This window comes from Gossypium hirsutum, chromosome D10 (genome assembly GCF_007990345.1).
Source record: "Gossypium hirsutum isolate 1008001.06 chromosome D10, Gossypium_hirsutum_v2.1, whole genome shotgun sequence".
NCBI classification, from domain to species: domain Eukaryota; kingdom Viridiplantae; phylum Streptophyta; class Magnoliopsida; order Malvales; family Malvaceae; genus Gossypium; species Gossypium hirsutum.
The window spans coordinates 11,819,112-11,832,751 of NC_053446.1; the positions used below are offsets into that span (position 1 = coordinate 11,819,112).

General features: G+C 32.2%; 2 protein-coding genes across 2 annotated transcripts; both read left to right on the forward strand.

The window, feature by feature from the left end:
• Positions 1-318: 318 nt before the first annotated feature.
• LOC107914264 (60S ribosomal protein L8-3) lies at positions 319-1,854 on the forward strand. The gene is made up of 2 exons (XM_016843129.2): positions 319-889; positions 1,332-1,854. Exons 1-2 carry the CDS (start codon positions 450-452, stop codon positions 1,672-1,674), a joined length of 783 nt encoding a protein of 260 aa, XP_016698618.1. The 5' UTR covers positions 319-449; the 3' UTR covers positions 1,675-1,854.
• Positions 1,855-11,157: 9,303 nt separating this feature from the next.
• Positions 11,158-13,524, forward strand: LOC107914265 (peptidyl-prolyl cis-trans isomerase Pin1). Its single transcript, XM_016843130.2, has 2 exons — positions 11,158-11,705; positions 13,155-13,524. Exons 1-2 carry the CDS (start codon positions 11,462-11,464, stop codon positions 13,277-13,279), a joined length of 369 nt encoding a protein of 122 aa, XP_016698619.1. The 5' UTR covers positions 11,158-11,461; the 3' UTR covers positions 13,280-13,524.
• The last annotated feature ends 116 nt before the right edge of the window (positions 13,525-13,640 follow it).

Genomic DNA, 13,640 nt, shown 5'->3' on the forward strand with positions numbered 1-13,640 from the left:
CATAATCTCATTACATAATCTTAGATTTTTGAACCAACTGTTATTGGTAATATCACATTACCAAAATCACGTTGTTTGCTGGATTGGGCCATGTTATTCACGAAGCCTGTTTTCTCTAAGTATTTATGTTGTGGATGTCTTATAGTTTTGGACTTCTTCTAGTTGGTTTTAGGGTTATAATAAAATCCAGCAGATTTAAATAATAAAAAAAGAATTGCACTTCATATGCCCATCTGGCCCAACCCAAATTTTTTGTTTCTTTCCCAAAATCAGAAGCCCAAAACTTAAAACCCAACAACAAAAAACCCTATAAATCATCATTTATACATCATCACGCAAACCCTAACCCTCAACCTCCATTTTGCCCATTTCACTGCTCTCCCCTAGATCGTCTCCAAGAGAGAGATCTCCTTACAGCTACCGTACACATTCACACACACATTCACTGAATGGGTCGAGTCATCCGAGCTCAACGTAAGGGTGCTGGTTCCGTCTTCAAGGCCCACACCCACCACCGCAAGGGTCCTGCTCGTTTCCGCAGCCTCGACTTCGGTGAACGAAATGGCTACCTCAAGGGTGTTGTCACCGATGTCATCCACGACCCTGGCCGTGGCGCTCCTTTGGCCCGTGTCGTCTTCCGTCACCCTTTCCGTTACAAGAAGCAGAAGGAGCTTTTCGTTGCCGCCGAGGGTATGTACACTGGACAGTTCGTCTATTGTGGTAAGAAGGCTACTCTTGTGGTCGGAAATGTATTGCCTCTTAGATCTATCCCTGAAGGAGCTGTCGTTTGCAACGTCGAGCATCATGTCGGTGATCGTGGGGTTTTCGCTAGGGCTTCTGGTGATTACGCTATTGTTATTAGTCACAACCCTGATAACGACACCACCAGGTCACTGATTCTTGCTATGTTTTAACTTCAATTTTGATTTGGATATGATTGATGCCTGATTGTTATTTGGATCTGTTATCATTATCGTCGTATATTATTTTAGTTATTGCTTATCCTATGTATATAATTTGCAATAATTATATGTGCTCATATATAGGCCTACCTCGTGAGAAATAAAGAAAATTACATATTGGATGTGAAGGACTGGGATTGACCTAGCTTGAAGTATGAATTGATGTAATGTAAAAAGGAATAGCATCTCTTAGGTAGACTATACCTTCTACTGAGGTTTTAGTTGGATGGGTTGACTTAGATTACTATTTTCGTTCTTAGATGTGAAATATCATTTTCTTCACAGGTTCAAGGGGATGGTAACATGGTTGGGGAAGTGTGGATTAATTAGTTGTTTTGGTAGTGAGACTTTTGGATTGTAATTTTACAGGATCAAGCTTCCATCTGGTTCGAAGAAGATTGTTCCAAGTGGTTGTCGTGCCATGATTGGGCAGGTTGCTGGAGGTGGTAGGACTGAGAAACCTCTGCTTAAGGCTGGTAATGCTTTCCACAAGTATAGAGTGAAGAGGAACTGCTGGCCTAAGGTTCGTGGTGTGGCTATGAACCCAGTTGAGCATCCCCACGGAGGTGGTAACCATCAACACATTGGTCATGCTAGTACAGTTAGACGTGATGCTCCACCTGGACAAAAGGTTGGTCTTATTGCTGCAAGGAGGACTGGTAGGCTCAGAGGACAAGCTGCTGCCACTGCTGCCAAGGCCGATAAGGCATAATAGGATACTAGTTGTTTTGGCGTTTATATTTACATCAATGACTGTTAAAGCACACATTTAAACTAGAAATTTTGTTTGAAATTTCAGATATGGTACTGTTTTGGAGTTTGGATGACAGTTGTTTATGTTTTCGAGTTTGGGTTTTTATGTGAAAGTGTTTTATGCCAGTGTTTCCAATCATTGTTCTATTCGTAGCTTCCATAAGGATTTGGTTTACGATTACATAATGTTTTCCTAAATGGTTGGTTGTTGACGTAATTGAAAGTTTGAACAGTTATATCTAAATGAACAATGACACTGTTCAAACATATATAAGCAACTTTCAATTTCCTTTTTATAGAACATCTTCCAAAATTTTTAATATGTTTATATATATTTTTTTATGTAAGGATAACGATCAAAACTATACATTTGATGCATATAGAGTTTGATTTTTTTTATAATTATACATATCAAACTTTAATTTTTTAATTTTAGTTAACACGTATACATAAGTATTTGATTTTAATTCAATTATACATACAAAAAAATGAACATATTTTTATATTAAGTAAGCATAATTATTTGTATATGTAACATGTAAACATAAAATGATGTTAGTTCATGTGTAACATTGCACATCGAGCCAAAGTTAATGTGTAGTTTTGCCCCTAATATATATTACTATATATTTAATTTTATGTGTTATAAATTACAAAAATATATAAAAATAATATAATATAATAAATTACAAACTTAAAATAGATCAGGTCAAGCTCAGGCCTTGAATTCTTGAGCCCGAGCTTGGTTCATATTTGAAATAGGCTTAATCTTTTAGTTTAAACCCATTTTTCATGGTCTACTTTTTTTCAAACCTTTCTAATCTTTGGATGGACATTTAAGCTTAGGCGATAGTTCAATCCTTGAATAGATCTGAATTTGAGCTCATAAATTAATTAAAATAAAATTTATCATAAATTGATAAAAATAAAATCAATCAAAAATGAAGTAATTTATTTATTTATTTATTTATTTATTGAAGAAAAGAAAGAAATACTATTGTAAAACATTTACGATATAATATATATTAACTTCTTTAAATTTTAAATTTAGACTTAATTAATTAATTAATTAATTGCGTTGGATTATTTTACATTTGAGTACTTAATTTTATTAATTGTGCTGGGGTATTTATTGAAATTAATTAATTAATTAATTAATTGTATTTAGTTATTTTGTATTTATGTTGGTTTATATGCCTAATTGGTTATTGTGTATTTGAATTTTAGGTTGGGTTTAATGTTTGATCAGCTAGTATATTTAAAATAAAAAATCAACATAAAAATTACCTAAATCGAATAAATTGATAAAATTAAATCAAATAAATTGAAATAATTCAATTCATGAAAGGGAGGATTGTTTAGGGTCAATTTGACATTGATGTTACGGTTGAGAAGTGTTTTTAAAAAGCTTGGTCTGGAAATAGTGCTTTTGGAAAGTTTCGGGGGAAAATGTTGTGAAAAAGTGTGGTTTGTTAATTTAAGGTGTTTGACATTGTTGTCAATAATTGTGGTGGGAAATTAAAATGTTCATTTTAGACATAATATTGAAAATTAAAAATAAATTGAATTAGATAATATTTAAATGATTTAATATAATTATACATAATATATATTTTAAATACTTTTAATAATTAATAAATTATTTGTAAATTTAATTATACATGAAACATTTTAAAATTTTAAATATAATAATAAATATTATCTAAATAATTTAACATAATGATATTTGTAAACAAATTTAAATAAGTTAATACAATGGTACATTAAATATTTAAATGATTTAATATAATGATATATAATATTTAAATTTATCCAAAATTTTAAATACACTTTAAATAGTTAATACAAATAATGGTATTTTAATAATTTACACTTCGAAATGCAAAAGCCAAAAGTACTTAAACCCTAACTTTTGCGTTTGGGCGGAAAAATACTTTTCTACCGCACTTTCAACCCCCAAAGCCAAGTGTTTGACATTGTTTTTGGGGTGGAAAAGTGTTTTTCCAACCCCAAATGCATTCTCAAACGGGGACTTAATAGTGTTAGAGGTATAGTTATCTCGTTCAATATAACATTTTTAATATTTCATTTGATAATTGTCTTCTCAATGGTTTTTACATGTAAAGCAAAATGTATAACAAATAATTGCTCATTGATTACTTGAAGTTTAATTAATATTAAGTTACATCACATAGTCGAATTGTAATGCAAGAAGATAATTTGTATTAAAAGGTAATCTAAATTCATGGGTTAGATTGAGTAAATGACTTATGTTAGGACAATTATGTTGTCTATAAGTCTAATCGGGCAGATAACTTGCCTTGACGATTAGAGCAAGATTGACTCTAAAAAATAGAGACATAAATGTGATTGTCTGGGCTGACAACACATTGGGTATCACCCAAATTGGAATAGTCCTAGACTTATTTATTGATTAGTTCACATGTGGCATTCATAGTGTAACTTACATAAGTCGTAAGTAAGTGAATGATCATGTGTGCATGACTCATGTACTTGAATATATTGAAAACCTATGCTCTCAAGGAAGTGAGTTGAAAGTTGGTATGTTGGGTACATGACTTATACACGATGTTTGTTTCACTCACAATAGTGGAGTTGTAGCTTGATAAAAAGAGCAAATGATATTCTCTCGTTGGTATTGTATGGATTATGAAAATAAAATATGGATATTGGTCATTTGTCTGAGACAAATGATTTTATCATTACTAGTATAAGTAATGATAATTTTCATTACAAAAGATACAATAGTGACCATGAGATAAAATAAAAAGATTAAATTAGGTGAACGTATTTAGCCTAAAGAGGTCTTGGATATCTTAGGAATGTAATACAAATATGACAAGCTCATTGAACTAAAGCTTGGAATAAGTAGCTTGTGTAGTAACATATAATGTTGGTGTATGGAGATGAAAATAAACTATTGAGAAATAAACCAAACGTTTTAAGGAATTGTTGAAAACAATCCAGTTTGAAAATGATTTTCTTGCACAGTGGAAAATTAAAATTTTAAAAGCCGAACCAGTGTGTAATATTTATAGCAATAAACCCTTTATCGAAATCGCACCTATGTTTTCTGCTGGACAGATCCTTGTCATTCTCAGATTTCAACCGAATGATTTTCTCTACTATTCTTGTACCACGGACTACTTTGAGCGTGGGCTCGAATGAATTCGAATCAAACACGAAACCATAAATTATTTACTTTACTTTCAGTGGGAAAACAAGTCTCTCTTTAATAAAAATTGGTAGAATTGTTATTTCGAAAAATAGAATTTATACTTTAGAAAATAAATTATCACTATTTTCAGGCAGAATAACAATATCCCAAAGTCGTATTTTTAGCCCTACCAGTGCATCTATTTATAAGGAGAAGAAGTGAAACCTTTGTTAAATTAGTAGAAGTCTATTTCAATAGAAAAACAAAATCCTAGTCTAACTAGATGAGAGAGCGGCAACAAACCTAGTTAAATATACTAGGGTTTTTCATCCCATGTGTTTAGCATGAAGGTCTTTCGAGCCTCTCTCGTATCGAGTCCAATTATAAGTAATTTCTAGACTTCTAACCCTGTGCTTTATAATTCAATTCAACCCAATACTTGTTTTTTTATTTCTCAAAATAAACATCATAAATTAATTTAAATAAATAAATTTCCCAATTAAATAATTTTTTCAACCCGATTCTAATTTTGTTAAAATCATTGCAACTTTATCGTAAAAGAATTTATGAGAAAATATATTTAATATTTCTACATTCAATGGATTCACTATGACCAATTAATTTAATTCATTTTTGAACTTAAATTAATTAATTAATAATTCGAAAAATTGTAAATTAATTTTTTAGGTCATTTCAATTTAGAAAAAATCACATTCATTTCTGAATGTTTCCCATTTCTCTAACTTTACCATTTATATCTATTATGTTCATTTGGTTCAATATGCAATTCATTTTTAGTTTCAATGAGATAGCGAAGAGGCTGATTAGACATATATAATTAGGGCTCAAATGATTTATAATTAAGTTTTAGCTTTTCTCCTATTAATTGTAAACTCATTTAGTCACGAAGTCTTTCCACTATAGTATCGTGATTGAGCTCTCCTTAATGAAATACCATTACAAAAGTAACTCGATCAGTGTTCATTCAATGACATTGTCATAAGTGTGTTACCCTCATAGGATATCCTTAATCCCTTCGGGATAAATCCGTTCTCCCAATATGATCCTTTTTTTATCTCATTGTAACCATTACATCTTCTTTCATGAAAAGTCAATTACTATCAAAATAGTAATCAAATCATTCATCATAAAGACGAACAACTCGTGACCATGTTTACTTTTCGTCTATCTTGTAATGCCGATGAAAGGACATCATTTACCCATATCTCGGGCTATGAATTTTATTATTGTGAATGATGCTACATACTGCAGAAGTCGTATACCTAACGTATCAGTTTTCGGTTCCTTGTCTATTTGAACTCAGGCTTTTACTTGTATCAAAGTATACAAGTCACGCATACATAGTTCATCATCCACTTAAGATGAAGCTATGCCACACTTTGAACGTCACAAGTGAATACCATAAACAGATTCAGGATAAATTCTTCTTAGGTTTAGTCTAATGTACTGTCAGTTTAGTCAATCACATCTATGTCTCTATCTTCTAAGAGTCATTTGCTCTAATACCCAAGACAAGGCATCTCTCTAATTGGACTTGATAAATGACATATTAGTCTTTCAATTGGTTTGCTTATTTTCGATTACACTAAGAACATGTTTAGGTTTGTCTACTAATATAAACTGTCTTTCCTATTACGATTCGACCACGTAATACCACTTAACATTAGTTTAAACATTAGATATCTAATGAGGTGATATTTGCTTCTATTTTGCTTTATATGCAGAAACCACATGAGAAAAATATATAAAAGGGTATTAATGTAATTCATGAATAATTTTATTAACCACTCTGTTCAAAAAAATTACAAGTGTACATAGACAAAAATACCACACTTAGGGTTACAGATCCAACAGGCTTTAAGATTCTATTCACCCCCTTATATTTTGGTGCACAAGAGTTACAAGCAAATAAACCTCGGGGATATAATGAAGCTTAGTGACATATGTGTTTTACATTCACGAAAACAATCCACTAAGCATTGAGTGGAGTATAGTAAGGATATCAAATTCTATAAAGAACTTCAGTAATTCTCTATAGAATCATTTAGGAATGTTAGTATGTGGAGGAAGAACACAAAGAATTTATTTTCTAAATCTTTTTTGGTATGCCATGCAAATAAAATTCTACTCCTATTTATAGGACTTCTCATGACTCTTCATAGAGACATAACTATTTAATCAAGTGACATTACTTTTGGTGTTTAAAATACATAACTTATCACCATGAAAAGTGACAACTCTTGATTAATAACCAAGTAATATAACTATTGTTTACTTATAACTTTTCATTTGCAACTATTAGAACATATTATCTATTTTGAAAATGTTCCAACAATCCCACATTTTCAAAATATTTTAAATTTTGAGAATATTAAAAATCAATTGCATAAATGAAAATGTCTTACGATTGAACATTTACTCAGTAAAAACATGCTAAAGTTAATTGAATTTGCAAGGTAGACTATACTTTGGATTGGTTGTTCCATTTGATTAATCAAACACATTTCACACAAGGATTTCACCACTAGTCAATGCATAGCATCTGGGGATACTATTATGGCCATGTGTCTATAACCCCTTTCACAAGTACTGTTAGAGCCAATCCCTTGAGCTCTTAGAAATGATTATACTTTCACTCACATAAGTAGATCCTATCAAGAGTGTTCTTGTAACTATAATGCTTAAGCATAAATATGTTAATTTTTCAGATAATGGTGAAAACTTTATATTTATTTTTATCTTGAAGTTTACAAGACCAAATATAGCAGTCCGTTTTTCAATGGTGTCGAAAACAGTGGTTTCGAGACCAAAAATTTGACGAGTGAGTTTATGTAATTAGTATTGAAATTATACGAGTGGTTTGGTTTTGGATACTAATTACATAAAGGACTTATACAGTTTCGGGTGTTGATTTTGGTTCATAAAGGACTTATACAGTTTCGGGTGTTGATTTTGGATGTCCTACCGATGGATAGTCCCTGTACTTAAGTTGTTATTGCAAATTGGTTCTGTAAGTTCGATGTTCGTATTATATATATGGTTATATTTTATTCTTTATTTATTGGATTTACTCTTTTAACTTTAGTATTACAAAGTTGAATGTTGATTGCCGAGAATATATAATAGAATTGAGTTGTTATAGAGGTGTATTATATCGAGTCTTGGGCCTAGTAGGCTTTATGCCGATGTATTGTATCGGGCCTTGAGCCTAATAGGCTTTGTGCCGGTGACTTATCAGGCTTTGAGCCTAGTAGGCTTCATGCCGATGACTTATCAGGCTTTGAGCGTAATAGGCTTTGTGCCGATGTTTATCGGGCTTGATGCCTAGCAGGCTTCGTGCCTGTGTAATGATTCGTATTGGATATTGTTGACTTGAGATCTTACTAAACGACGACGTGGAATATGAATTAAACTAATGTACTGTACAATACTCACTTGCTGTGAGCTATGATTGACATGAGCTTAGTTATTTAATCTTATAATTTGATCTGTTATGTTTAAATTTAGTAAGATTATCGTTTGATTTAATGAACTTACTAAGCTTCAAGTAAGCTTACTCCTATTTTGCGTTTGTTTTATAGATTGCATTTTGTAGTTGGGAGATCGGATCAACTCGAAGAATCACACTATCCTGAGGACTCTTTATGGTAGATTTTGTAAACATCCTAGCTTATATAGCATGTAATAGGGTAAATGAATATATGAAATGTTTCTAGATATGTGTTGGATTGGTATGACTTGGTTTGGGTTCTTACGCAATTGCAAAAAAAAAAAGAGATATCATGATTTTGGTCATTTTTTAGTACACACGGCCTGAGACACGAGCTGTCACACAGTCGTGTGTCACACACGGGCAACCCACATGGGCGTGTACCCTGAACTTGTTAGGTGCAGTTTCCACACGGGCTGGCACACAGCCTGCGACATGGCTGTGTGACCCAACATCGAATTGAACACGGTTTAGCATATGACAGTGTGAGGGTATTTCGAATGCTACACGGGCTAGCACATGGTCTGCGACATGGCTGTGTGAAATTATTTCGAAAGGTACACGATCCGTCACATGGTTGGCCATCACGATCTGGGTCGTGTCATACGACATGGCCACACGGCCATGTGACCTTTGTTTTGAAAATTTTCAATTTTTCCCTAAACTTTTTGATTTGTTTCAAATTGGTCCCTAATTGTTCCTAAACTAATTTTAAGGCCTCGTAGGCTCGTTTTAAGGCCCATAAATGTACGTATTACTTTGATTCAAATTATTATGAAATTCTATTAATTCAATAGGCAACTTGATGCTATATGTTATTGATTGTTATGGATTGTATGGTAATATGTTGTAAACCTAATCCGACAATGCGTATGGGTTATGAGTGTTACACCAAAACTCTTAGTATATTCAATTACTCATTCTTTCTCAAAAAAAAATGCTACCAAAGATATCCTTTGTACAATTATCAATTTACAGTGATCACTTTATCTTTTATTACCATAACAATTTCATATTTGTCTAATTTATTTATTTCTTGATATCCTAGAAATTAATTTCTCAATCACGAAATGTATGAAACCATACATAATTTGTCATTTTCACCAAGTAAGTTGTTGTAAATAAGATGCAAATCCTTTAGTGCAACAAGATGATATTTTTGCTACTTTTTCCTAGCTTCTTATCATGATCAATATATGACTTTAAAATTTTATTATGTATGTATACTCAAATAACTTCACTTTTTCTCAACAAATTAAGGGTGTTTCATATATTTTTATAATATAGTCATATTAGAGGACATCAACTATCCAATCATTTGACTGTAATATCACACATTTATACACCCTATATCATGGACATTATCACTCATTTGTGACTGTAATCAAAACCTTGTCCATCACTTAAATGGGTTGAATAATTTTATATTGCTATTTTCATATTCACAAGATCTTTTCTTTATGGTTTTCAGAATATATTTCAAAGTATACTATATCTCAAAATTTTATAGAACATGAGATTATAGATCATATCCATGACATAAAAACATAAAAACTATGTGCACCGTTATAAACATGCACATTACCATCTCGATTTCAAATATATAATTATCATGTTACACATTCTCATTAGAAGATATTTTCATACTAGAACACGGATCCTATTATATGAGTCGATGCTTTCTGCTATTCTACCTTGACTAGAAAAATTAACCATGCAAATTGCACATGACTTATTTTCGTTTCTAGTCAAAACCACTTTTAATACAACACTTAGAATATAGATTAAAAATGTACAATCACATATAAGCTCATTTAGCTTATGGCTATTTAAAATCTAACAAGACAATTCACATAATATGTTTACATATTTGATAAATTTTGATTTAATGTATTATTTATCAATTAATACATTTAAATAATATATTTTGAATAACATTCAAATGCAAGATATTAATATCACGATTTGAATAAACAAATAATCCCATATCTCAAGTGTTATATATATATTCATGAGAAATAAGGAAATATTTTTGTAGTGAAAATTTTTACTCACAATTTAGATGGAATGAACTAGATTTCAAATCTCCATACTTGTGATCTATTTATAGTTTAAGTGTCTCTTTAAAAATATCATTTTCCAAGGTGCATTTAAAAAAAAAAAATCATTTCATTCCAATGTTTTTAAAGTAGTGATTAAAGTCAACGACACAATTTTTTTTTATTTGAGAAAGCTCTGTCAAATGAGGACAATGCCTAATTCAACTAATGTTTGAATAATGTTATTACCCATTTAAAGCAAAATGTATTGTTTCAACCTATTAATAAAACTTTTCCCAATGGTGTATTTGTATTTTCTTTCCTTCTTTCATGTTTGTTATATGCATAACTATGTATATCAATAATAATTATGCATGTTAAAATATTATGCATAGAGTAAACATTTTTTTGCTACAGAAATTTCTTCTAGATAAAAAATTAACAAAATTATTGTGTGGATAGATATCTTTATGATACCATGTTTGCACTGCCATGTGAATGTGTGGCGAACAAAATGCCTTTTTTTAATTTCTAAATTGCACAATATAATTGATTCTTTCTTTAAAATTAGAATCACACTAAACAATGTGTAAATATTGAAAATTAATTTTCTAAAATTCAGATAAACTTATTAATTTTCATTAGAGGAATAGTTGATGACAAGAAAAGTAGAAATAGGATTAATTAGGTATATTTATAATGGGCTACAAGGAATGAAAGTAGGCCACGTGAGAGGATAAAAGAGTGTTGTGTTTGTATAAAAAACTTGAGGGCACCCCCCGCGGCTTCACTTTCTCTACGATATTTCTGTTTCATTTTATTTCTATTTCTATCATTTATTTGCTTCTATAGTGGTGTCTCAAAAGCCGCGAAGATAGATTCGGATCGTAAGAGGAAGAAATCTTCGATCTCATCCGCAGATCGAACGGCGGCGAAGGCGGGCGATCAACATAAAGATAAAGCTCCCACTTCCTCCACCAACCACCACCACCACCACCACCACAAAAAGAAGAGCAAGATGTCTTCTTCATCGCCCGCCAATCAAGTGAGGGCCTCTCACATCCTCATCAAGCACCAAGGCTCCCGCCGTAAGGCCTCTTGGAAGGATCCTGAAGGTCGCGTAATCTCCAACACTACCCGAGATGCCGCCGTCTCACAGCTCAAAGCCCTCCGTGACGACATCGCTTCTGGCAACGCTAAGTTCGGTGAGGTTGCCTCTCGCCACTCCGATTGCAGTTCCGCTAAACGCGGCGGGGATCTCGGTAGGCTTTTTTTTTCACTTGATTGCTTTTGGAAGCTTTTGGAAGATTTCGCTGATTTAGTTTTAGATATGAGAATAGATTGCTCTGATTTGGAACCCTAGTTGTTATTTATTAGATTTTACTTGCTTTTGGTTGCTTAGTAACTTTTCAGAAGCTGAGTTATGGGAGGAAATGGAAAAGCTTTGAGTTAACACAACGAGTGAAAATATAATCACAATTGAGTCATATAGTTAGGGATAACACTACTAGGGTTTGAAATACGTCAAAAGACAGAGTTCTGAACTGCAGTCTTAATGATATTAGAATTTTGGGATTCCCTACAATCAATCGGTGATGTAATAATCTACTTGATTTAGTCAACATGCTTCTGCTGAATCATTCGTCATCTTAAGAGATATCAAAAATGTTAATAACACTAGTTCTGTTGATAGGTTTGCTTCTGTGTAATAAGTGTGTTGCTTTGAAGGCTTAAAGTCTTATCGGTTTCAATGGCTGTGTTTTGCTATGCAAGTCAGTTTAAACTGGCAAATCAAATTACCTGATTTTTTTTAGCATTTTGCAGGACTGATCTGTTTTGGAAATTAAGATTTTGGCATTTTAGAAGCTTAGAATTCGCCAGAAGCCCTTTATATATATATATTCTTTTTGATCTATTATCTGCTTTCATATTCCTTCTCAAGGGTAATAATATTTCAGCAATTTTCACATTAGGTTAAAGCCTTTTTGTTGTGTTTTTCTGTATCTTCTGTCTCTGAAAACAAAATAAAGATGGAAATCTATATAATATCTATATTTATGCATATACATATGGAGTTTTAACTTTAGGAGTTCATCCTAAGGTTCTAAGGCAAACTAGTTGTTCCACCTAGGAACCTGACCTATAACTGAATGCACGGACATTTTGCAACTATTTTCCTTTTATATTGTTTGATGTCATTGTTTTTCCTTGGTACATAAGATCATGAGAAAAAAATTACGGCCTAGTGGCACCTTGGCTGCAAGTGTCAGCTTGCAGCAAGGACATCAAACTTGCAGGAGAACTTTAAAGATGAATAACCCCAGTATCTTTCACTTGGGCAAGATTTGCTCAGTGGTTGCCCTCTCTAAAATCGGCCTCTAATTTTTACCACCCACCTTACCTTAATAAGATCACAATAGTCATTGATCCATGTATCACAAGGATGACACTGTTCCATAGTCCAGTTGAAAATTGAACAACCATAAGGAACAGGCCCTGATTCTTCCGTACTGCCAATTTATTGATATTTTGCTATTGTAATATTTTTTCTTTTCTTTTCCAGCTAATAGAATTATAATTTTCTTTATGCATATCCCACAATTATTTGCCCCAGTTCTGATTATTGTTCATTAACCATGATCTTGTGTTTTTTTTGTACTAGCATTACAAGCCATAATCCAAACAAAATCTTATACAAACTCTTTTTGCAGGTCCTTTTGGTCGAGGCCAGATGCAAAAGCCATTTGAGGATGCAACATATAGCCTTAAGATTGGTGAGATAAGTGACATCGTGGATACTGATAGCGGAGTTCACATCATTATGAGAACAGGTTGATTATTGGTGATAATACCTGGATATGTTGGCAATTAGTTCGGTGTGTTGGATAACTGTATTCAAGAATGTTCTGAAATTAATGTCGATACTGCCTATGGTCAATTTGAGTGATATTTTACACTTGGCAATGACATTTTAAATGCTTGGTATAAGTTGTTTGGCGAGGGCATTTAATTTCCGAACCATTTTGGTTGTGATTTGAGATTATTTGCTTGTTTATAATAAAAGGTTTTGGTTATAATTTATCTCTCATCTGATTCTATGTTTTAATAATTACGAGCCATGGATGTGGAAGCAAATGATGAACGAATTTAGGATTTAATCCAATTGATTCATGTATTCATCAAGTAGTATCTAGATG

Excerpts from the sequence above, each read along its gene's own strand:
- LOC107914265 (XM_016843130.2), top strand. The coding sequence starts at position 11,462 with ATGTCTTCTTCATCGCCCGCCAATCAAGTGAGGGCCTCTCACATCCTC. Across the intron at positions 11,706-13,154 it reads TAAACGCGGCGGGGATCTCG|GTCCTTTTGGTCGAGGCCAG; the intron begins GTAGGCTTTTTT and ends CTCTTTTTGCAG.
- LOC107914264 (XM_016843129.2), top strand. The coding sequence starts at position 450 with ATGGGTCGAGTCATCCGAGCTCAACGTAAGGGTGCTGGTTCCGTCTTC. Across the intron at positions 890-1,331 it reads CCTGATAACGACACCACCAG|GATCAAGCTTCCATCTGGTT; the intron begins GTCACTGATTCT and ends GTAATTTTACAG.